A 22,160-nucleotide genomic window follows, 5' to 3' on the forward strand; every position below is an offset into this window, starting at 1 on the left:
GAAGGGCTGCTGGCAGGACCTTGGCACCTGCAGTGCCGCCCGGGGAGCACCAGGGCCCTAAAGTCTGATCAGGCTTGAGGGGCTGCTGAGTGCCCGCCCCATGACCTCCTCCCTCTGCGAACTGGGCTTGTAAGAACACTGAGATCCCCTGGTTGTCTTGCTGCAGCTGTGGGGGCCTCCCACCATCATGGAGTCCAGGCCTTTGGCCACAGCCCCACTTCCGAGGAGGGAAGGGCAGCCCCTTCTCTGACAGACCCCCAGGTTCGTGCTGGTCTCTGCTTGTGTGTGTTGGGGGGGGTGTCTTGCTCCTCAGCCCCTCCATAGGTGGGGCTTGGTGGAGGATCGTGGATGAGGTTCTGCTTCCCAAGGTGGTCTGGATTCATCAGGTGGATGAGGGCACCATCCGGATTCTTGGGAGGCTCAGGGAGGACCGGATGGCTGGCAAGCGTCCTCAGCCAGGGGGCACAGAGACGGGGCTGCCCTCTGCATGAAGCTCTTCTTTGGGAGGGGGTCCCTGAGAGTCCCTGTTGTCTTGCAGGGCTGGGGACTCTCCTGGCCGCGAAGGCCACAGAGGGACGGGAACAGGGAAGCCCCTGGGGCCTTGCTGATGCAGTGGGGAGCCCCTCGCAGGCTCCAGCTCCTCTCGCAGATCAGCGAGGGGCCTTTGTCCCTGACCCCCGCCCCTGCCCGTGGCTCACCCCCACCCGGCACACACACCTGTGAGCCCCTCCTCTCCCTGGGCAAGGCCCGCAGCGCAGCTCTCGTGTGGGCACGCAGAGTGGGTGCAGCGCATCACTGGCTTCCTCCACCTCCTGCTCAGATGTCCCTCCCCAGAGGCCTCCAACCACCTGCCTAAACAGCCTCCCTCCGCTCCCCTCCTCTCATCCTTGACCAGGGGTCCACAGGCGGTGAAGTCTGGGGGCCGGGGGGTCCTGTGCACAGCATAATTCCTAGTTCTGCCGCTCACTGGCCACTGCGTGAGCCTAGAAATGCTCTTGACATTCCTGTGGCCAGTTTCCTTCATCAGCTTCATCTGAACTTCTTGGGATTGTGAGCTTAAAGGGAGGGAATACAAGTAAAAATGGCTTAAAGCCCCTAGCTCACATCACATACAGTAACTCAAAGTGAACCAAACAGCTAAATTTAAGAGTTAAAACTATAGAACATGGGAGAAGATTTCATGATCCTGAATTTGACAATGAATTCTTAGATAATGACAGCAAAAGCATCAGCAATAAAATTTTTTTTTACTTCATCAAAATTAAAAACTTCTATGCACCAAAGGACACTATCAAGAGAGTGAAAAGATACCCACAGAATGGGAGAAAGTATTTGCAAATCATATATCTGATAAGAGATTAATACCTGGGATATATAAAGAGTTCCTATTGCTCTTTAAATTAAAAAACCCCCAACAGTCCAATTAAAAAATGGGCAAGGATTCGAATAATAAACATTTCTCCAAAGAAGGTGTACCAGTGATCAATAATCACACGAAAAGGTGCCCCAAGTCACCAGTCACTGGAGAAGGCAATGGCACCCACTCCAGTCCTCTTGCCTGGAAAATTCCATGGACGGAGGAGCCTGGTAGGCTACAGTTCATGGGGTCGCGAAGAGTCGGACACGACTGAGCGACTTCACTTCACTTCACTTCACTTCACTTCACTTCACTTCATTAGTCATTGGAAAAATGCAATTGAAAACCACAATTAGATATCACTTCACAGCTACTAGAATGACTTCCAGTTTTTAAAAAAAGAGAATGGAAAAAATCCCAAGTGTTGTCGAGGATGTGGACAAATTTGAATCCTTGTGCATTGCTGGTGGGAATTGAAAATAGAGCACCAACTGTGGGGAATGGTTTGGTTGTTTCTCCAAAGACTCAAAAGAGTTGAAAACAAGGACTTGGATGGATACTTGTACACAGATGTTCTTAACAGCGTCATTCACAATTGCCAAGAGATAGAAACAAACCAAGGGTCCATCAATAGATGAATAGATAAAATGTGACGGGTAATACAATGCACTCTTATTCAGCCACACAGTGGAATGAAATTCTGACATAGGCTATGACAGGATAAAGCTTGAAAACATGCTCAGTGCAGTAAGCCAGACACCAGAGGACAAATACTGTACGGTTCCCCTTACACGAAGTGAACAGAACAGATAAATTCCTCCACACAGAAAGTAGCCTGGAGAAGTTACAGGGACTGGGTCGGGGAGGGAATGGCGATGGGTGATGAACGGGTTTGGGAACAGTTCTGGCTGTAACACGATGTCGTGAATGTAATTAATGCCACTGAATCTTACACTTCACAGTGGTTAAAATGAAACACTTTGCATTAGGTATATTTTACCACAATAAACAGAAGCGCCTGCCCCACAGCCCCTGAATATGTGGTGTGGAGAGGCAGGAACAAAATCTCCTGCCTGGAAGGTGCCTGCACCCTTGCTGAGGGGACAGAGAATAAACAGGACAGATCAGTAAGCTACACACGAACTAAACAGCGCCAAGGGCAGAGCGGAGCAGAGAGCAGACAGGAGTGGGCTCACAGGTGGGCGTGGGGGGCGCCGCCGGCGGTGCGGGGGGCGCCCTGGCCCGGGGACAGCTGTGCTGAGGTCCGCGGGCGCCGGCCTCTTCAGGACACAGGCGGCTTGCAGGGGAGGAGGTCTGAGGCCTGCCGTCGGGGAGGGGCTGCTGCCGGGACTGGGGGCCAGGAGGGCGGGGGCCCTCTCCGCACAGCTGACAGAGCCGCGGGGGCGCGCCGAGGCAAGGGGAGGCCTCCGCTCCAGTTCTCTCCCCTGGACTCCACCCCCCAGGACTGCCGAGCCACGAATTCCAGTCTTCCAGAGTCCCTTGTCCCTTGAGTCCACGGGCTCATAGGCCACGGCAGCCACGTGGTCACTACGAACACCCTGGACCTGCTCTCTCCAAGGTTCTCACTTGAATAAAGTCTAGCTGATGCTGAAGCTGAAACTCCAGTACTGTGGCCACCTCATGCGAAGAGTTGACTCATTGGAAAAGACTGATGCTGGGAGGGATTGGGGGCAGGAGGAGAAGGGGACGACCGAGGATGAGATGGCTGGATGGCGTCACGGACTCGATGGATGTGGGTTTGGGTAGACTCCGGGAGTTGGTGATGGACAGGGAGGCCTGGCGTGCTGCGATTCACAGGGTTGCAAAGTCAGACACGACTGAGCGACTGAACTGAACTGAACTGAAGTAAGAAAATGTTCAAGACAAATTAAAAAAGATGAGAAAACTCCATAATGAAAACGGTTTGCCAAGGGGGAACAGCAGTCAAAAGAAGGAACTCCCAACACCAAACCCAGAAACATTCAGGCAACAAAATGAAGTACAGTAGTATCGATTGAAACCCAAAGTGCGAGACGAGTACGCACGAGGCCACACCGATCTGGACTGTGCCCTCGACGTGGCGCGATGAGAAGGGCACTCTGCCTCTGTTGCCGTGCTCCCAAACCTCATAACCCTGAGAACCCTGAGAACAGCAGCAGGCAAATGCCAACAGAGGGGCTCCCGGAGACACACCCAAACAGTTCTCAAACCCTGTCCACTTCATCAAAGACAAGGGAGGTCTGAGACTGGCCACAGCCCAGAGGAGACTGCGGGGAAGAGAGGGCTGTCATGTGGGGCCCCGGGGCGTCAGAGAGAGAGTGAAGAAATACGAAGGAGCTACGGACTTGACTTAACAGTGGTGTATCAATACTGGGGCTTCCCAGGAGGCTCATGGGTAAAGAATCCACCTGCAGGCAGGACACCACGTTTGATTCTTGGGTGGGAAAGATCCCCTGGAGGGCATGGCAACCCACTCCACTGTTCTTGCCTGGAGAATCCCGTGGACAGAGGAGCCTGGTGGGCTGCCGTCTACAGGGTCACAGAGTTCGACAGGACTGAAACACCTGAGTACTTGGCAATATTGGTTCATTGATTGAGGCAAAACGTAGCATACAGTTGTATTAGCTGAAATTCTCCAGAGAAACGGAACGAACAGGATGTAGATGGAGACTTATTACAAGGGTTGGCTCACATGATCATAGAGGCTGAGAAGGCCCGAGACCTGTAGCTGGCGAGCTGGGCTCAGGATGCCTGTCAGTCAGCTCCGTCCTGAGAAACGCAGGCTTGAAACCCTGCAAGAGGCGAGAGCTAATGTTCCAGCTGAGTCCGAGGCGAGAAGAGAGCATGTCCCAGAGGAGGCAGTCGGGCAGGAGGAGCCCTCACTCGTGGGAGGGCCAACTTTCTGTTCTGTTCAGTCCTCCGATTGGGTGAGGCCCACCCACATTTTGGAGGGCCAACTGCTTTACCTAGTCCCAACTCTGGACGCTAATCTCCCCCAGAAACACCCTTACAGATGCACCCAGAACAATGTTGGACCAGATATGGAGCATCACGGCCCAGCCAAGCCGAAACATGGAACCAACCACCAAACCAACAGGACTGTGACAAGGCCCTGTTGCTGGGCACCAGCATTTGTCTGTGAGCACGTCCAGTGTGAAGAGGGTAGCAGCTGAGTTTCAGAGGAGGGGTGTGCAAAGCGGCGTTTGGGGGCAGAAATCGGGCAGCAGGCCTCTCACAGAATCTCTGCCGGTGACCCTCGGTTCCAGTTCGTCTTGCTAACCCTAAAAAGTACTCAGTGGAGGTGCGTATTTGTAGATTAAGGGAGTGGGGGGTGAGTTTTGTAACCTGGGTGAGATTTCTAACCTCTCTGGAAATGGTCTTTAGTTTTCAGTGGTTATGAAGCATAAAGCTTGCGTATGACATGAAAATACTTCTCACACTTGGCTGTGCATCAGAAAGCCTTGGGCAGGGGACGTCTTGTAACAGATGACCAGGACCATCCAGAGCTCCCGATAGCTCTAACAAGGTCCAGGTGATGCTGCTGCTCTGGCCTAGAGAGCGTACTTTGAGAAGCTGTATTTTATGAGCTGAAAGCAGATTTCCAATGCAATAAACAGAAGATGCAAACGCTTGCACCCGTGTGCGTCTGTCTGGGTCCTTGAGGCCTAGAATGTCTGCTGCAGAGCAGGGCTGTGCCCCATGGGCAGTGCCTCTCCTCCTCAAGAGCGTCTGTGGTTCCGAGTGTGGCCACAGGGTGGTGCCATGAGTCCACAGTCTGCCCCAGACCTTCCGGTGGCCCTTGGTGGCATGGTGTGCACGGTGGCTGATCTCCCTGCCCTGGGGGGCAGTAGGGACGGGTCTAGGGCCTAGATCCAGCTCAGACCCGGATCCACAGACATGTGCTGAGGGTGAAGAAGGGGTCCTCTGTCCACAGAGCCCTGAGAGGCTTTCCTGACGCCACCCCTGCCCAGGACAGGCCAGAACGGGCCTGGCTGGCCTCAGCCCTGGGCTGTGCTCCCTCTGCGGCTTGGTTTGTCCAGCTCTCGCAGGGGATCCTTGTCCCCACCCTGCACCCCTCAGGGCCCTTTACTTCCTTGTTCAAAGTGACCCCCACTTGGCCACCACTGCTTTCTCCACAGGGCACATTGTTTTCTTTCCAGAAAAGGCAGACTCCAGTGGAGAAAGGGAGTCGAGGACTTAGGGCTGCACTGTGTGTAGGGCGGAGGCAGCCTGACCTCGGGCGATGGAGAGGCTGTGCTGGGCTTCCCACCTCCGGCAGCCTCGGTGTGGGTCGGGGAGCAGCGATTGGCACAGAGTTTGGTTTGAATGACTGGTTCTGGGGGCTGAAGCTGAGCCCCAGCAGCTGCGTGAACAGAGGGTGAGGTGAGCCAGTTTATGCTTGGAAAGGTTGGGAAGGTCAAAAGGGCTGGGGAAGGTGGACAGGCAGGCCGGAGTGTCCATCCAGGCTTGAGTACAGGCTTGGAATCTCTTTCGCCTTGAGAGTGGCCTCCAGTTCCTCTGTCCTGCTCCTCAACTGGGCTCCACCCATTCACGCTGGGTTGGCCAGGGTCTTTCTTGGGTGCCTGGGGTTCATGCCCCAGAGCACAACAGGCACTCTACTGCCCCCCACCCCCCACCTATACCTCGAGCCCCTCAAGCCAGGATGGGTGGAGAAGGAGGCCTCCCTCAGAGCCAGGCCTGCACGACGGGGCAGGAGGTCTTATCTGTGAGACAAGAAACGCCATGGGCAGGGTGACCGTGCCTCTGATCCACAGCTTTATCTCCAGCTGAGCCCAAAGCCATAATTAAAGGTTCAGGCGGAAGGGATTATTCTAGAGGAGGGGCAGCGCCCCCCACAGCCCGAGGCTGGAGATAATGTTCAGGACACACTTCCTGCTCTGGCCTCCCAGGACTTGGCTCCTTCCTGGGAAACCGAGTTATAGGAGGACGGTCAGACTGGGGCCTGGGAAGGCGGGGCTGGCAGCCCAGGAGCGAGCCCCACGTTCAGAACAGGTGCAGCCCCCAGGGAGGAGCAGGCAGACTGATTCCTCAGTCTCATCATCAGTCACGTCGGGGTGTGACCATTCATGAGGACGGAGACCAGTGCTGAGTCTGGGGCTTGACCCACGTGGTGAGGCGTCCTGCTGCTGCTTGGCCCCTGGGCTCACACCCACACTGACCTCTGGGCTGTGGCCTTGATCCCTGTCACTACTAGCCTTTCAGTCATCCTGACGGTGGGTCGTGACCCCGAAGTTTCCTATCCTCTCGGACTCTGCACTCCTCCAGCTTAACCCTCCGCCCAGCCTCCTAGCTGCCCACTCGTCCACCCATCCCTTCCTTCCCCACCCTCCATCCATCTAACATTGACTGAAAACCTTCTCTGGGCCCCAAAGTCTCCGTGGTGAACACACCAGTCCCTGCTTTTGTGGGCCTGACCACAAGTTACATCTGAGGAGACGTCACTTGCTCAGGGTCTGCGTGCCCTGAAGACACGAGACGCTGAGGGGAAAGCCCCCAGACTGAGGCACCGGCGTGGGTCAGGGCATGGCACGTCCAGGACAAGACGGGCGGCCAGCGCCGGGTGCAGGGGAGCAGGGAGGGCCAGGTGGCAGCGGCCAGACCACTCAGGCCTCTGGGCCCTGCTGGAGGGTTCTGGGCAGAGCTGGGCAGAGTATTCGGGAAGCCGCATCCCGGCTGCTTTGGGGGAGCACCCGTGGAGGCCGGGTGGGGAGGGCAAGCGTGGGTTCAGTGGGCTCGGCACTCAGGGCCCCAGGGCAGGACAGAGGACACCTTTGGCCTCTGGCAGAAGGCGGTCTGAGGGCACAGGCTGACAGCCCCACAGGTGGCTCTCTGCTCTCCAGAGGACACTGACGGGCCAGGCAGTGGTCTCCTCCGGCACTTCCATTCTCTCGGGGAAATTAGTCCAGGGTTTTCACTGCAGGGGCTGAGGGGGTGTTGCACAGAAGGAATGTGGAAGACTCTCAGCGTGAAAACAAACTCGCTAACCAGTGTTTGGTGTGGGAGGGAATGAACAGCTCATCACCTGCAGAAGTAAGAGAAAGAGGCTTGAGCTCACATGCAGTGACCGGCAACGCTACAGCGACCTCCCGTTGGCCAGCAGGCGGTGCCGACCCAGTGCATTCAGCCCTGAGTACCTGTCCCTGCACGTGGGCCTGGAGGCAGATCCTCTGTCTGCTGAACTTCCCCTCTGCTCCTCCGCAGCCCAGCCCCTGAGGAACGGCGGCCTCTGGGCTAGCCCCGGGCTGAGCCCAGGGTAGAGCAGGGCCACCCAGTACCCAGTAGTTCAGGTAGAGAAAGCCTGACCATTCAACCAGGAATTCCGGCGTCAGAGAACTTCATAGTAGCCCCACAGCGCACTGCCTGCTGACTTCCCAGATATTTAGGGTTAACTCTTAAATTATGTCGCTTTCCCTTCTTGCCTTCTCAAACCAACTTCTCTGGTCCGGCTTCTTTGTTGAGCTCCTTCCCCACCAAGAAGTGAGCGTCCTTTCCAGAGGCCAGTCCTCCCCGCAGCGCAAGCAGCCTGAAGCTCCCTCAGGAGCCATAGCAGGGGCTGGGCCTGGAGTTGCTGGTCTGAGGCCCTCTCTCTCCCAGTTCCAAGCAGGCTTCCCTCTGCCAAGCCCTGTGACAGGAGGGGACAGCTGCAGCTGCCTCCGTGAGCTATAAAAAGCTCCAGCAACCAAGTGAGCAAAGGGCACACCGTGTGCACACCCGGAACTTCACTAGACTAAGGAGCTCAGCCCTACAACCATGCTGAGGTTGGCTCCCACCGTCAGGCTGCTGCAAGCCCCGCTGGGGGGTTGGGTGGTCCCTAAGGCACACATCACTGCCAAGCCAGCCAAAACACCCACTTCTCCGAAGGTAGGTCCCACCAAGGCAGTGGGGAGTGGGGGGTGAGGGGTGGGGGGCCCCTACCCCAGGCAGGGTGAGTGGGTGGTCCTATTTTCAGGATGAGGTGGGTTTGAGGCAGGATGCACAGGGAAGGGCTTCCTTCAGGCCTGCTTACGGAGGGGACCCTGGCGCTCAGTCTCAGACCCTCAGCTGCAACAGTGTCCCAAGTTTCCAAATGGGGTCCCCGCAGCCATCTCCTGCAGGCCAGGCTCCCAAAGCTGCAGTCAGTCGGTGGGCGGGGGCCCTCTGTTTTCAGGCCCCACTTGTAAACAGCAGCGCGGCTGGCCGAGCTTGGGGGGGTGCCCACGGCATCTCGCTTTACCACCCACTAGAAGGAAAGAGTGGGCTGCTTTGAGGGTCTGTGAGAGACCAGGTGAAAATGCAAACCTGCGACCCTGGGGCTCCAGGACAGTCAACAACTTATCTCTATTTTAAGCATAAATAAGCCAAGGTCACTGCCCAAGGTCATAGGACTAGATCTGAACCCAGCCTTCAGTCCCTACTCTAGGCCAACATTGCTTAAATCTCTGGGAGTGAAAAGTCAGTAAGGAAGGATGGTCTCAAACCCGGAGTCCTGAATCACTCTGGGGAGGGGTGGGACGACTAGTCTGGGCTGTTTCAGGAGGAAACAATGAAGGTGAAATATAGCTGGTGCTTTGGAACTGGGCTCCAAGGGTGCAGCCACTGAGAACACAGGGTGCCAGGTGGCGTGGCCTCTGCACACACGTATGCACGCGCGTGCACACACACACGTATAGGTAACCCCACCCAAGCTTCTGAACAGGACCACCACTCAGAGAAAGGGCCCTGGACTTGCTCCAAGCAAGCTGACACCACACCGGGCGTGCACAAGTCCGCGGGTGACCAGAGGGGAGGGCGCACAGCACGCTGGGTGGGAAGGAGTTCAAGGTCAAGGAGCAGGCCAGGCTCTCAGGCAGAGGGTGGGGCTGCGATAAAAGGTCCCACCCAGAGAATACAGTCCAACAGGCTGTCCTCCATTACAACGGCAGTGGTCACTGCTCACATCTTGCAGATAAGGCTATCGGGCAGATGGAGCGAACGCTGCTGGGCCCAGGGTCCAGCCGGAGCCAAGGGGCAGGGCCGCGTGTCTAGCTCTTCACCATGCTCTGGTTAAGTCCAGGGACAGGGGCAGTCGGCCTGGGCCAAGTGAACTCATGTGCGTTTTCTCGAGCCAGGAGCAGGCCATAGCGCTCTCTGTGACATTCCTCAGCTTCCTGCTTCCTGCTGGCTGGGTCCTGCACCACCTGGATCACTACAAGAAGAGCTCAGCAGCATGAAGGCTCTGCGGCCGCCGCACCAGGCACAGACAGGAAGATCAGATTAAAGCCCTCCTTTCCTCACGGCTCTGGTGATTGTCTGTCTGCGCACCGTGCACCTGCCCCACTCCCCCTGGATGCCCAGGACTGGGCTGTTGGACCCACCCTGGGCTGACAGGCTGGTTCCTATCAGCATCGGGGTCCTCAGGCCACAGAAGCTGCTGGCTTGGTGGCAATGGGTGGACACAGGTTAGAAGGAAACAGACACCACGTCTCCCTGGGCAACAATACAGGCAGGCCTCGCTTCCTTGGCTGCTGTGCCCGCCGCCCGCCACCCCTCTGTTCTGGCTCTGCCCCATGGCCAGTGTGGTCAGGGATGCCTTCTCCTCAGAGCAGACGGTGAGAATCAAAGCCAAATTTCCACCAGGTTTCAGCTCCTGCTTTTTAACCACTTCAGGCACAGGCTTAACCTGGGAGCTAAGCCTAAGGAGACAGAACCACGAAAGGACAGGGCAAGGCATTTATTACAGGAACACCCTCAGGCTGCACTGGAGAAGCCACTCACACGTGTGGGTGCAGTGGAGGCCACTGCTGGAATGGGTGCCCTCCACCTACGAGGGGTTTTCTTCCCCACTCCTGGAGGCACCCATACATTCCTGCTGCCTCACCTGAGCCCCAGTGACCCTCCTCCACTGCAGGCTACAACGGCATCCAGAAAGGAGGCTTTTGCCTATGGCTGGCTCCCTCATCAATGACAGGCCTCTGTGACAACCTGCACAGTAAGAACAGTCCATACTCAAAGCTGAATCCCACTCCCACCCCCGATTAAACGCAGGTCTTCTTAGCTGCCCGGATCATCAGCCACGAAACACCTCTCCACAGGCAGGCTGAGGCCAGGGAGCCTAGGTGAGGATGTCGTGGGCCTGGTGCTCCACCAGCATCTCCATGCTCTTCACGTCGGTGCACCAGAACTCCAGGCGGTCCTTCATCCCCTTGATCTGTGTGCAAGCCAGGACACGTGCGTGTTAAGGCGCTTGGGCATCATGGCAGCTGATGGGGCAGCCCTAAATGTCCAGCTAATTCCCTAGGGCAGCATTATTGAAAAGGACATCGGAGCTGGGTGAGCTGGGTGTGTGAGATGGGACTGTCCCCGTCAATTCTTACCAGAAGGACATTAAGAAAAACTTGCATGAAAGAAAACAGGCAAGAATGGGAGAAATCCAGAGGATTAAATTTCCAGAAAATATAAATAAGATAGATTTTAGCTCAAATCACAGATCCAGAAGCATATTTAATCAGAGTACCAATTTTAAGATTAAAAGCCATCCTCAAGCACAAATTGCGCTGTTATCACAATAAGCTGTAAATGCAGGGCTCAAATCTCAAGCTTGCATTAAATTAGGTTCTTTGAAAAGCCCTTAGTCCATAGAGCAGTAATTCATTCTCTGAAATCTCTTGTCTAACAATGCTTTATTCCTAAATGGCTTCCATCCAAATGAAACTAAGACAGCACAGATACAACCCCAAACACCCAGAGAGGTGAACTCTGTATTTCAAGCACATTTTTACCTGTTGCAAATCCAACACGCGGGGCTGCACCCAGGTCATGTGAACCCGCTTATCCACCTCGTCGATACTGCCTTTCACCAGCCCCACCGAGAGGGCCTTCATCACCAGCAACTCCACCTGTGCAGAGGGGGCTTGCGTAAGACACTCTGGCGCCAGCACGCACATCCCCGTGGACCCCGCCAGCTGTGAGACACGAGAGGAGCATGGCTCAGTGTCTTTGTGGCCCGAGTCTAGGCGCGGTGAACGCACACAGAGTCCGGACCCTAGGAAGCGGCTCTGCTGCTGCAGCCCCCCGACTCTGAGAGCTGCATACCTCGTCCACGGTGATTTTAGCACTTTTGGCAATTTCTTCAAAAGTGAGTTGCCTATGATTGGCAGGTCGTGTAAAAGTCATCTGAAAAAAATGTTTGTAAGTCAGAGAACTGATAAAGATATTTTTGTCAATACTTGCTCCGAAAACACAGACCTTATCAGTACCCCAGATACTAAAATTTTCTTAGTATTAGTCACATATCTTAACTCAGACTAAGCTTCCCATTCCTAGACAAGAAGGTGAGACAGGCTTTACCGTTGTTTTCTAGAACAGTCATTACTCATTTCCTGAATGAGTACTCGAGGCTGCCACGTGCCAGGGCTGTGCGTGGAGCTGGCAACACTGCGGTGACCCAGAAACACAAAGTGCCTCTGGTCCAGAAGCTTACGCTCCAGTGCAGGACAGAGGGCGGGCAGATGAAGAGAGGCCGGCCACAGCTCTTTCAGCACAGATGGACAGGGAATCCCACCCTGAGAAGGGGTCACCGAAGCTAAGGCTCAAACGCAGACTAAAAAAAGCAGGTGGCGGCAAAGGCAGAGCAGAGGTGGTTGGGGGGCAGGGGCAGGGGAGCCGCCCCCACCACAGCGGAAGCTGCGCCCCGAGGGCCTTCAGAGCCTGCAGGGCCACGGCTCCCGGCAGGGTCCTGGATCGCCTAACAGGCCCTGGTCTTGCTCACCTCCATGAGGCACAACAGCTGAATTTTCCTGAGAAGCTGGGCTTCATTGGCTGCTAAATCAGGCTGTAAAGCAACGCAACATCGGTTACCTGACCTGGGCTTTGAAATTCTCTCTACAGTCGTCAACAGGGCAAAAAAAAAACTGGGCAGGCCCAAACATTTCCCACTTTAGATCACTGAGGGTCATTATTAGCTTCAAGTGAATCGGACTTCATTTTTCTCAGGAAATCATTAGAACAGTGCTTAGCTGAAGACCCAGGATTTTCCAAGACAAAGAATTTACAGAGTAAGATTTGGGCCACTGTCAGGAACGCCAGGGGGCAGGACCACAAGGTGCATGTTGGCGTTTCAAGAGGACTCTTGGCACCAGCAAAGGCAGGAAGGGTTAGGGTTAGAGAGCAAAGTGAGCCCAGGGCCTGGCATGTGGAAGGAAGGTGCTCGATAGACCAACACACACACGGTGAACAAGCTCCACAGGCGCACAGCCAATCCCACGGGACTGACCTGCTGGCCCCAGGCGGTCTTCAGAGTCTGGAATCGCTCCACATTGCCACTGTTAAAGGCATAGAGGGTGTCGATCAGCCACTGCCGGTCCGTGTCCCTCAGCGACTCCAGCACAGGGTGCATGAGCTGCGAGGACAGACATGGTCAGCCGACAGAAGCTCAGCCTCCCCGGGCTCAGGAATCTGTGCCCCCCCAGTCCACCTACCAGCTCGCCAAAGTTGAAAACTCCCTCGCCAAGAAGTCCTGCCAGTCCCAGCGTGAAAGCTCTCTCCTGCTGCTCAGACACTACGGCAACAACGCACCTCCAGTTACACTCCAGGCCTAAGAATCAGTTCTGTTTTGCTTTAGAAATATCCCACAGAAAATAAACTGTTTTCTGTAATGGCTATATTACAAAGCCCTAACATCAGCTCTCTCGTTTCGAGTACTGGATTGACTCAGACTGTACCTGGAACCATATATGCAGCTTTGGTAGGAAAGGCATTCATTGCTTCTTTTTACCTAACTGTATGTGAATCTACTTGTATTTTCAGTGTATCTACTGCCTGGTGGGGTGTGCTCCTCACCTTCCTTGCCTGCTGTGGGAAGCAGCACCATTTCTTATCCAGCTTAGAGCCACCACATTTAGCCTCTTTTGACTAGAATTAACCTACATTTTGTCCCCTTATTCTCTTGACCACATTAGTTGCTTTTTCCAATATAGTTTTCTTGAAATGTAGCAATTAAAACTGCACTAACAATTTTAGGAGTTGCTGATCTCCTCAGCTTCAGCAGAATACTGTGAAACACCTCAAGGATGCTAAAATAGGGTAAGACTTCTTTCGTGAGCACACACTTCTCACCCCAACCCCAGAAGTCACTGGCCACTTTTCTTCCCCCCCAAATCCTTTGAAGAGTTTTGCAATTCACTGCCCTGGGTGTAGCACTTCCATTTCATGACAAGAGTCCCAGGCTCAGGGCTGTCACGGTGCCTTGCAGGGGGTCAAGGCATTCACATCACTCGACCTCTCACTGACACAGACCACAGAAAGGAGCAGTTCCAGAGCAGAAACAGTAAAGGGCTATGAGGGTCAGCCTTACTGTCAGTGAATTAAAGGCTGAAAACAAATGTGAAAACTAAGGCTTAAACAACTCTTCCTACCACACGGGCTTTCTTCTAGAAAAAATAAACACATTTGGGTAATTTCTGAGATCAGGTGCCTCAGGCATGTCACAACTCCTACGTTGTGTGAGCGAGCTCCTCCTGTGACACAGGCCTCTTGGTTGTGTTACCTGGCAGATCTTTGATGTCAACACAGCCCAGAAACCGCAGAGCGTCTTTGTAGTAGGATGCATGGTTTCCAATTGTTTGATAGTATTTGCTGGAGAGGTCGTAGAAACGACTGTGAACGGATGTCACCCCAGGGAGGTTGCTGAGCATCTCTTCAACATCTTCAATAGTTTCCTATACACAGGAAGCAAGAATGCTTTCTAACTTAAACGTTTTTCAAGTAACGTGACAAGGTGAAAAGCATAAGCCACAAAGACCGATAAATTTGGCTACATTAAAATGGAAAACTTCAGTTCATCCTGTGCGGTATCCTGCTAGATGTACACGCTCAAAGGGAGAGAACTCTGTTTAAGGGTAACAGGCATCATATCAGCAACTTATTCTTAAGCGGCTTTGAAAAAAAAAGATAAATGAACCTACACGCACACACAGAGCACAGAATGACGGGGGCAAAGAGAAACAACATGAACAGCACCCCGAGGTGAAGGCGAAGGAGGGTCTTCTGGGCTATTTTTGCAACTTTCCTGTAATTTAAAATTATTTAAAACTAAACAAAGAGGAAAATTAGGATTTTTTTCCCCTTACAGTTTTAAACAATGATAAATCTGTATTGTGGCAATCTTACCTTTGTAACTTGCAGGTCACCGATATTTAGCTTCAGAGCTCCAATCGCGGTTTTGCACAGGATCACCGCCTCATCACTACTTTTTACCTAAAGACATCAGAAATGAGGGACCCTCAGAAGTGTGGGCAGGGAGTAACAAGGAAGGCATGCGTACACTGACCTAACTTGCATGACTACGAACACACTGGTCCCCAGAGTTGTGAACAGTGGGCACAGACACAAGCTGTAGTTCACGTCTGTTTTAGAAGAGCTGGCTCAGACTTCACTTTACCTTCTCACGAGTCTTTTCCAGAAAACTAAGAGCCACATTAGGGTCTAGAAAAGAAAGACCAAAGTCAGAAGCATCACCACCGGAGTACCCTGTTGTACCTGTAAAGTGTCCATCTTTACAGGTGGGATAATCTTTAGGCTTAGACCATAAAATACAAGACTGAGAATTTTACATTATCTATTGAAATCCAAAAGCTCAATTAACTTATACTTTGAGATCATTTTAATTACCATTAGGATTTGCTCCTTTATGAAACAAAGACTCACCAGTCATCTGTCTAACTACATGTAGAATGATTTCTACCAGGGACAAAGGATTCACCCTGAAATAAAAACCCAGTCTTTGAACGTCAACAAATCAATGTATTCATTTTCAAAAACAAAAACAAACAAAAGATTTTTACCTGTGTTCAAATTCACTGATGAAGTTTTCATAAAGCTGTGGAACCAAAACACAGAGAGTAATTATAAGACGTCTTTCATTCTGCAAAATCAAGACTTCAGACACTAGCATCCGTCAGACGGCAGGCACTGCATAAGTGTGTGCTGAATAATAGAAGACCCAAATTGGGGCTTATTAAGCTCACATAAATGATCACCACTAGGGACTTTCCTGGTGGTCAAGGTATTAAGAATCCGCCTTGCAGCGCAGGGGTTACGGGTTCAACCTCTGGTTGGGGAACCAAGATCCCACATACAGCAGAGCAACTGAGCCCATGCGTGGCGACAACCGAGCTTGGGCCGCAACTAGAGAGTCTGTGTCCTCAGCAAAGAGTCTTCACGACCCCAGAAAGATCCTGAGTGCCACAGCTAAGGCCCGACACAGCCAAATAGATAGATAATTCTAAAATGATCACCAATAAACTACTGAAAAAAGCTAGAGTTTTTTTTTTTTCCCCTAGCGTTTAGAATTAGAACCTTGTCCCGTGAGACTCTCCCAAGGACCAATTCATCTATTTGTCCTCCAAAGTATTCTCTGAATAAAACAGACTATCCGTTTGAAAGGCTCACTAACTAAACAGAGGTCAGAAGGTTGCAGACTAATTATGTCCCATTATCCAATGTCACAGTCATTCAGCAAACACTTGGGCACTTATTGAGATTGTTTACTAAGTACTGCAGCACAGAATGTGTAAGAGGAAAACTGAACTTCTGAGGAGCTTCTGGCCTCGTGGAGAAGCCAGACTTGCAAGCAAATAAATGACAACACTGTGAGTTATAAAGCAAGGAAAAAAGCTCACAGCTGGATTAGCCGATGAGAGAGCCTGCAAAGGTTCTTTCAGAAACTGACAGTTGAGCTTTAAGGGATGACGGGCAGTAAGAGGTGGGCAAATCTGATGTGGGAGACGCAGTAGTTGGGACGCCACTCCAGACAGGAACGAACATATGCAAAAGCACCAAAGCAATAACTGCGTTAGGTTTCAGAAGCGCTTCTGCAGGACACAGAGCCGGGGCCTTGGTCTCCACCCTTAAGTCAAAGCTACCCCAGTGGACATACATGACCACATTTGTATTTTACACACATGGCTGGATGCAAAGGAGACGGGAAGGAAAAGGGCTGAGCAGACAGGCCGGCCGAGGCCACCAGCGGTCCTGGCAGGAGCTGCCGCCGCCGCCGCCGAGTCACCTCAGTCGTGTCCGACCCTGTGCGACCCCATAGACGGCAGCCCACCAGGCTCCCCTGTCCCTGGGATTCTCCAGGCAAGAACACTGGAGCGGGTTGCCATTGCCTTCTCCGATGCATGAAAGTGAAAAGTGAAAGTGAAGTCGCTCAGTAGTGCCAAACTCTTAGTGACCCCATGGACTGCAGCCCACCAGGCTCCTCCATCCATGGGGTTTTCCAGGCAAGAGCACTGGAGTGGGGTGCCACTGCCTTCTCCAACCATGACAGGAGAGGGGGGGCAAAGGCAGTGAGGGCGACAGAGAGTCTGAGAAACCTGCAAGGAGCCGAGCCAGGCCTGCTCCGCGTGGGCAGGTCACACAGGGCGAGCTGATGACAGCCTCTGCTCTCACAGCTGGGCAGCAGGGTGGCGAAGTGTGCCCAGGATGGGCGAAGCTGGGAGGGGGGCCTCCAGACACGTCAGCTTTGGGCGAGGAGCGCTGAAGGCTCCTCTGCGCGTGGAGACTGAAAGGCGGAGATGTCTCTGTGAAATGAAATGCGGTGAACAGATGCACACAATGGGATGTCACTCAGCCTAAACAATGAGAATCCTGCCACCTGTGACAACGCAAATGAATCTGGAGGGCGCTACGTGAAGAGCAGTAAGTCAGTGAAAGACAAGCACTGTCTAACCTCACTTACACGGGGAACCTAAGACGCTGACTCCCACAGAAAGCAGAATGGTGGCTGCCAGAAGCAGCGGCGGAGGTGGCCAACAGGTCAGGGTGCAAACTCCTCTCTGCAAGATAACTAAGCCCCGGGGAAGGGAGCGCACAGCACCGTGACGACAGCTAACCGCTCCGCAGAGTCGACCTCACAGTCCCTGGAGAGATCTCACAAGGTCTCATCACAAGGAAAACAAGCCAGTACCAACGGGAGGTGCTGTGCTACCGACTCGCTGTGGTGACCACTTTGCATCCACACGCGCAGCAGACCACTGCACGGGGTACCGTCGACTGAGACAACGTTCAGTCCAGCCGCTCCGTCGTGCTCCACTCTGCGACGCCATGAGCCGCAGCACGCCAGGCCTCCCTGTCCATCGCCAACTCCCGGAGTCCACCCAAACCCGTGTCCACAGTGCCAATTACTTCTCAATGAAACTCAGGGGGAAGAATGAACCTGTAGCAGCCAGTTAGATATTTATTTCAGGCACCTGGCAAAGAGCCAACGTTATAAGACGGCTGTTTCATCACAGACAACTATTTGAAAGATACCTTTATCATTGAGAGGGAGTGTTTCAACTTCTCTGATATGTTATGATTTACCTAAAAAATTACCTAAAAAAAAAAAAAAAACTCTCTAAGGCAAAAAGTTCACTAAGTCTAGAAAATCAAAGTTATTTCCGGTGACTGAAAATTCATGAATACTATTGATGAAATAAATTTATATTAAGCACTAAAATATATAAGCTTAAAACTGAATAAAGAATATTAATACAAACAACCTATATTTTTAAGCAGGACAAGAAAAATGACACATGAATTTCTTCCTCTGGGCCTCCCCCCTCCCCTGCACTCTGCATCTGCTCCACCATAAACACCAGTTTTTTCCTTTCTTCTGACATGTAACTTCTTAAATGAAGGGCGTATTTTCCCAGCTCTGTAGTGGTCAAGGTGACTTGCTGCTCTCTTTGTATGACCTTGCCTGGTCATGCATCCTTGATGGACCGTATGTAAAATATCAGTATGTCATTCTGATGTACTACCCTCTGTCTCAAATATGTATGACTGTGCTTTTGACCGGGGCTTGGTTTCTATCCTAACATGTTGCATAGTTCTCTGAGCTTTCTGAGAGTCTGTCTCCCAGCTTATAATCCTCAATTTGGCTCAAATAAAATCCTCCCTTTTCCTTTTTGATTATTAATTTGCATTTTTGTCAACACTATCTATCTGAGAATGACGAGGGCTGGGGCCCAATAATTTTTAAAGGTTTATTTTGTCCAAGGAAATAGTAAACAAATCTACTAACCTAAATATGATGTCACATTCCCAAAAGGCTGAGCAAATATTTTGCTATGAGGTGAAAGTGATTTGAAGATAAGAAACCAAAGAACAGAAATGAGCGATTATGAGTTATCACTCATAATTACCACTATGATATAGAACCTCAGGGAATAAATATTGAGACAGCTCTAATTTATCATTTTTTCACATAATCCAGAAGATAGCATGGCCAGCAAAATCTCCAGGCTTACAGAAGATTACAAGTTCCTCTGAGTAGTAAAATGTCAAACCGATAGATGTAAACCACAAGATAGCCTTAGAAGCCCAGATGGTGCAATATCAAAGTGGTAAGCTTCACTATAACAACAATTAAAGCAAATAACTGAAACTATCATTACAAACTAGGTTTCAGTTCCAGTGCATTTATACACCTCTGATTCATTCAGAACCCAAGAGAAAGGCATCAAGGAGAAAGATATCAGGAAAGATTTCAAAGAGTAGTCTCAGATCGGTTCAGTCACTCAGCTCTTTGTGACCCCATGGACTGCAGTAGGTCAGGCTTTCCTGTCCATCACCAACTCCTGGAGTTTGCTCAAACTCATGTCCATCAAGTCAGTAGTCTGCTGTGGCTAAGTCGCTTCAGTCGTGTCCGACTCTGTGCGACCCCATTGACGGCAGCCCACCAGGTTCCCCCGTCCCGGGGTTCTCCAGGCAAGAACACTGGAGTGGGTTGCCACTTCCTTCTCCAGTGCATGAAAGGGAAAAGTGAAAGTGAAGTCGCTCAGTCGTGTCCGACCCTCAGCGACCCCATGGACTGCAGCCTTCCAGGCTCCTCCGTCCATGGGATATTCCAGGCAAGAATACCAGAGTGGGGTGCCATTGCCTTCTCCGAGTCAGCAGTCTACCAGTAAACACATGTGGGCAAAGGGAGGGGTTTGTGGGGTGGAAAGCAGGGGATCTGGGAAAGGCTCAGGCAGAGTGTGTTTTCCTGTTGACAAGATTCTACAAGGCTCCACGAGAGGCAGCATGACACGAAGCAGCATTCCATGACACTGAGCCTCCCATTCCCCAGTGAAGCACCGCCCCACACTGCCCAGGACCAAGTGCTGGGGGAAACTAGCAGAGTCAGCAGGGGAGAGCGGGTGAGGAGAGACGGCAGTTACAGCAACTGTTGACAAGTACAGATGTCGACAAGGTTGGGATTCTAGAAGAAGCTAGAATGTCTATGTTTGAGTCTTCTTCTGTCACTTATCAGCTGTGATCTATGGCCAGTCACTGAAGCTGCTGGCGTCTGCCTCCACCTGAGGGACACAGAGCAGAGCAGTGCTGATCCACCAACACTGCTGTGAGCAGCTCAGTCAGCCCAGGCGCTCAGTCGTGTCCGGCTCTGCGACCCCACGAGCCGCAGCATGCCAGGCCTCCCTGTCCATCACCAACTCCCGGAGTTCACTCAGACTCACGTCCGTCGAGTCAGTGATGCCATCCAGCCATCTCATCCTCTGTCGTCCCCTTAGATGAATAAATGTGTAAAGCACTCAGAATGGTAGCTGACATAAAGTGACTGCTGAGTAGACTTATATAAATATATATATAATTGAGAAGGCCCCCTTTTATCTTTGAAAGCACTTGAGCGTATTTAAATACTGAGGCACAGCGTGGCGACTCACTCACCTTAATGAGACCATCTCCTTGGGCGAAGCAGGGGTCCTGCACAAAATCAAGCACCTGAAGTGTGAGCTGATGCCACAGCCTGAAAGACACAAGACTCTTAAACCTGCGAGCCAACATCAGCCACAGACACCTCACCTGCGACGGCTCTATCAAATAACAAGCACGCATCATCTCTAATGTGTAACACAAGAAAGCTAAAGCAAAGGCTTTCTAAAGCTTAGTTCCTTCCCTGTCTCTGCCACTCAATGGTTATGTCACCGAGAGATCACTCACTTTTCTCAGCTATAAATGGAGAACATCTTTCTAGATTACCTCAAAGGGTTACTGCAAGACTTGACTGGAAACAAGGAGTTCGGAACCACATGTATGGAATTTGAAATTCTGGCTCTTCTACTTATTAGCTGACTACCTCAGGGAAGGAGCTTAAACTGAGCTTCAGTTTCCTCATTTATGAACAGGATGAAGGACTGAACGAGCTAATACAGAACATCTCTAGAACAATGACACAGCGCATTTGAAACCAAAGGCTAGTTTTTAAGAATGCAAGTAAAATGCATGAAAAGTACAAAGGGCACACAAGCAATTATTTGCCAAAACTAAGATTTTTCTCCCTCAAAATCTGCTAATAGCAGAAGGCTGCTATCATCAAAACACACACTGAATATCCATGAAAAGACGCAATGCTAAAGGCCAAGGTTGTTAACAGGGGAGTATTACAAGAGCTGTGTTTTCCTGTGAAAGATCACTAACCCACTGCTGACATTTTATTCTATTCATTTAAAAAGAGATGGTTGTTTAGCAACTGATACTGTTCTGAAATTCATCCTGTTTCTAAACAAACCCATACTCTAAGATCTTTCTAGGTGCACAAAGCCCAGTACAAAGTGCAATGGAACGCAGGGGCCATGGCACGCGAAGGGGCTGCAAGCCAGCAACCACTAGCAACTAGCGGCAGAATCAACAGAGGAAAAAAATGCCCTGGTCTCTGGTTGGTCTCGTTTCTCCAGACTGCTGAGAAAAATAACAGTAGGTTATGACAAGGCTATAAGACATCGGTATCTGTTCAGTCACAGGTCCAGAAGGCAGCGAACGCTAGATCCCAAAACCCAGTCGGGGTCTCCTCAGCCCCGTGGGATGTCACCCTTTTCCCTCCTCGGTCCTGCCTTCCGGGTCCCTCAGCACACCTTCTCTGTCTAGCTTGTCCCCATTCAATCCACACGGGTCCGAGCACCCTCAGTCCGCCAAGGTCCAGGCCCACCCCGTGCCCCCTGTCGCTCTCCTATTCCAGGAGGCCCACGGCCCTTCGGCTCGGCGCTCACTTCTTGGTGTAGAGCTCCTCCAAACGGTGCCACACGGCGGCCTGGCCGGGCCCGGAGCTCTGACTTTGTTGTAAGAAGCCGGGTACGTCCTTCATGACTGCAGGAACAACCGGGGAAAGCAGTATCGCGCAGACGCCAGGGCGCGGAGGAGGCCGCCGGAAGTGCTCACTCACTTCCGGCGCTGCGGCACGCGGGGCAAGCTGGGAGCACTATGCTCAGCTTTAGGCGCCGGCTGGTTGTCATAGTAACCGCGCCTCTTGGCTTTGGACCCCGCTCTCTCCAGGGTTTGTAACGGATTTCCCCTCGAAGCTGGCCGTGCTACTGAGGCATTGAAGAGTACGGGCGCCTAGGTCGAGCTGGCTGTGTGACCTTTGTGACGCAATGTTCTTGATTCAAGTGGGGTTAACAATACCACCTTCCTAGTAGTGGCTTGCGAGGACTAAGTATAAATATGATGCCTGACCACAAAAAGCGTTCCCCAAACTGTTAGTTCTCATCTCCATCTCAACAGAAAAAAGCTGAGAGCGAGGGTAGAGAAATGCAGGTTCCAGGTTTGGTCTTGGGAACCAGAGGGAACTTTGTTCTTGGGAACTCAACAGAATAGGAAACCGCCCCCACCTGACGTCCACCTCCACCTGGGCTGCTGGGACGAGGAAAGAGAACGTGAGCCTAGGGCAAGGGCTCGCGAAGACCTGGCGAAGGTGCGCTTGCAGGGGCGGACAAGCTGAGCGGGACGGCCAGGAAGGACGCGCAGGAAAGACGCACAGGGGCGGGGAAAGAGCGTGAGGCTAAGG

The 22,160-nt window shown here is 52.2% G+C and overlaps 2 protein-coding genes across 2 annotated transcripts; one reads left to right on the plus strand and one right to left on the minus strand.

Annotated features, from left to right (window-relative positions):
* The first annotated feature begins 8,041 nt into the window (after window positions 1-8,041).
* Window positions 8,042-9,630, plus strand: LOC120874224 (cytochrome c oxidase subunit 8B, mitochondrial). The gene is made up of 2 exons (XM_040255488.1): window positions 8,042-8,239; window positions 9,466-9,630. Exons 1-2 carry the CDS (start codon window positions 8,129-8,131, stop codon window positions 9,565-9,567), a joined length of 213 nt encoding a protein of 70 aa, XP_040111422.1. The 5' UTR covers window positions 8,042-8,128; the 3' UTR covers window positions 9,568-9,630.
* Window positions 9,631-10,052: 422 nt separating this feature from the next.
* On the minus strand, window positions 10,053-22,143 carry PSMD13 (proteasome 26S subunit, non-ATPase 13). Its single transcript, XM_040255487.1, has 13 exons — window positions 21,367-22,143; window positions 20,048-20,126; window positions 15,178-15,212; window positions 15,041-15,096; window positions 14,775-14,818; window positions 14,504-14,590; window positions 13,881-14,052; window positions 12,814-12,893; window positions 12,609-12,734; window positions 12,105-12,167; window positions 11,429-11,509; window positions 11,116-11,232; window positions 10,053-10,544 (listed from the first exon to the last, which is right to left on the minus strand). The coding sequence occupies exons 1-13, from the start codon at window positions 21,459-21,461 to the stop codon at window positions 10,449-10,451; spliced, it is 1,131 nt and encodes a 376-aa protein (XP_040111421.1). The 5' UTR covers window positions 21,462-22,143; the 3' UTR covers window positions 10,053-10,448.
* Between the last annotated feature and the right edge of the window lie 17 nt (window positions 22,144-22,160).

The sequence above is a fragment of the Oryx dammah genome, unplaced genomic scaffold (assembly GCF_014754425.2).
Source record: "Oryx dammah isolate SB20612 unplaced genomic scaffold, SCBI_Odam_1.1 HiC_scaffold_15, whole genome shotgun sequence".
NCBI classification, from domain to species: Eukaryota; Metazoa; Chordata; class Mammalia; order Artiodactyla; family Bovidae; genus Oryx; species Oryx dammah.

What these genes read in the sequence shown, in the direction of transcription:
- LOC120874224 (XM_040255488.1), top strand. Translation starts at nt 8,129, where the DNA reads ATGCTGAGGTTGGCTCCCACCGTCAGGCTGCTGCAAGCCCCGCTGGGG. An exon ending in AAACACCCACTTCTCCGAAG is followed by an intron (nt 8,240 to 9,465) that starts GTAGGTCCCACC and finishes TTCTCGAGCCAG; the next exon opens with GAGCAGGCCATAGCGCTCTC.
- PSMD13 (XM_040255487.1), bottom strand. Translation starts at nt 21,461, where the DNA reads ATGAAGGACGTACCCGGCTTCTTACAACAAAGTCAGAGCTCCGGGCCC. An exon ending in TGACATCAAAGATCTGCCAG is followed by an intron (nt 12,894 to 13,880) that starts GTAACACAACCA and finishes TTGTTGCCGTAG; the next exon opens with TGTCTGAGCAGCAGGAGAGA. An exon ending in GCGTGTTGGATTTGCAACAG is followed by an intron (nt 10,545 to 11,115) that starts GTAAAAATGTGC and finishes GCTTGCACACAG; the next exon opens with ATCAAGGGGATGAAGGACCG.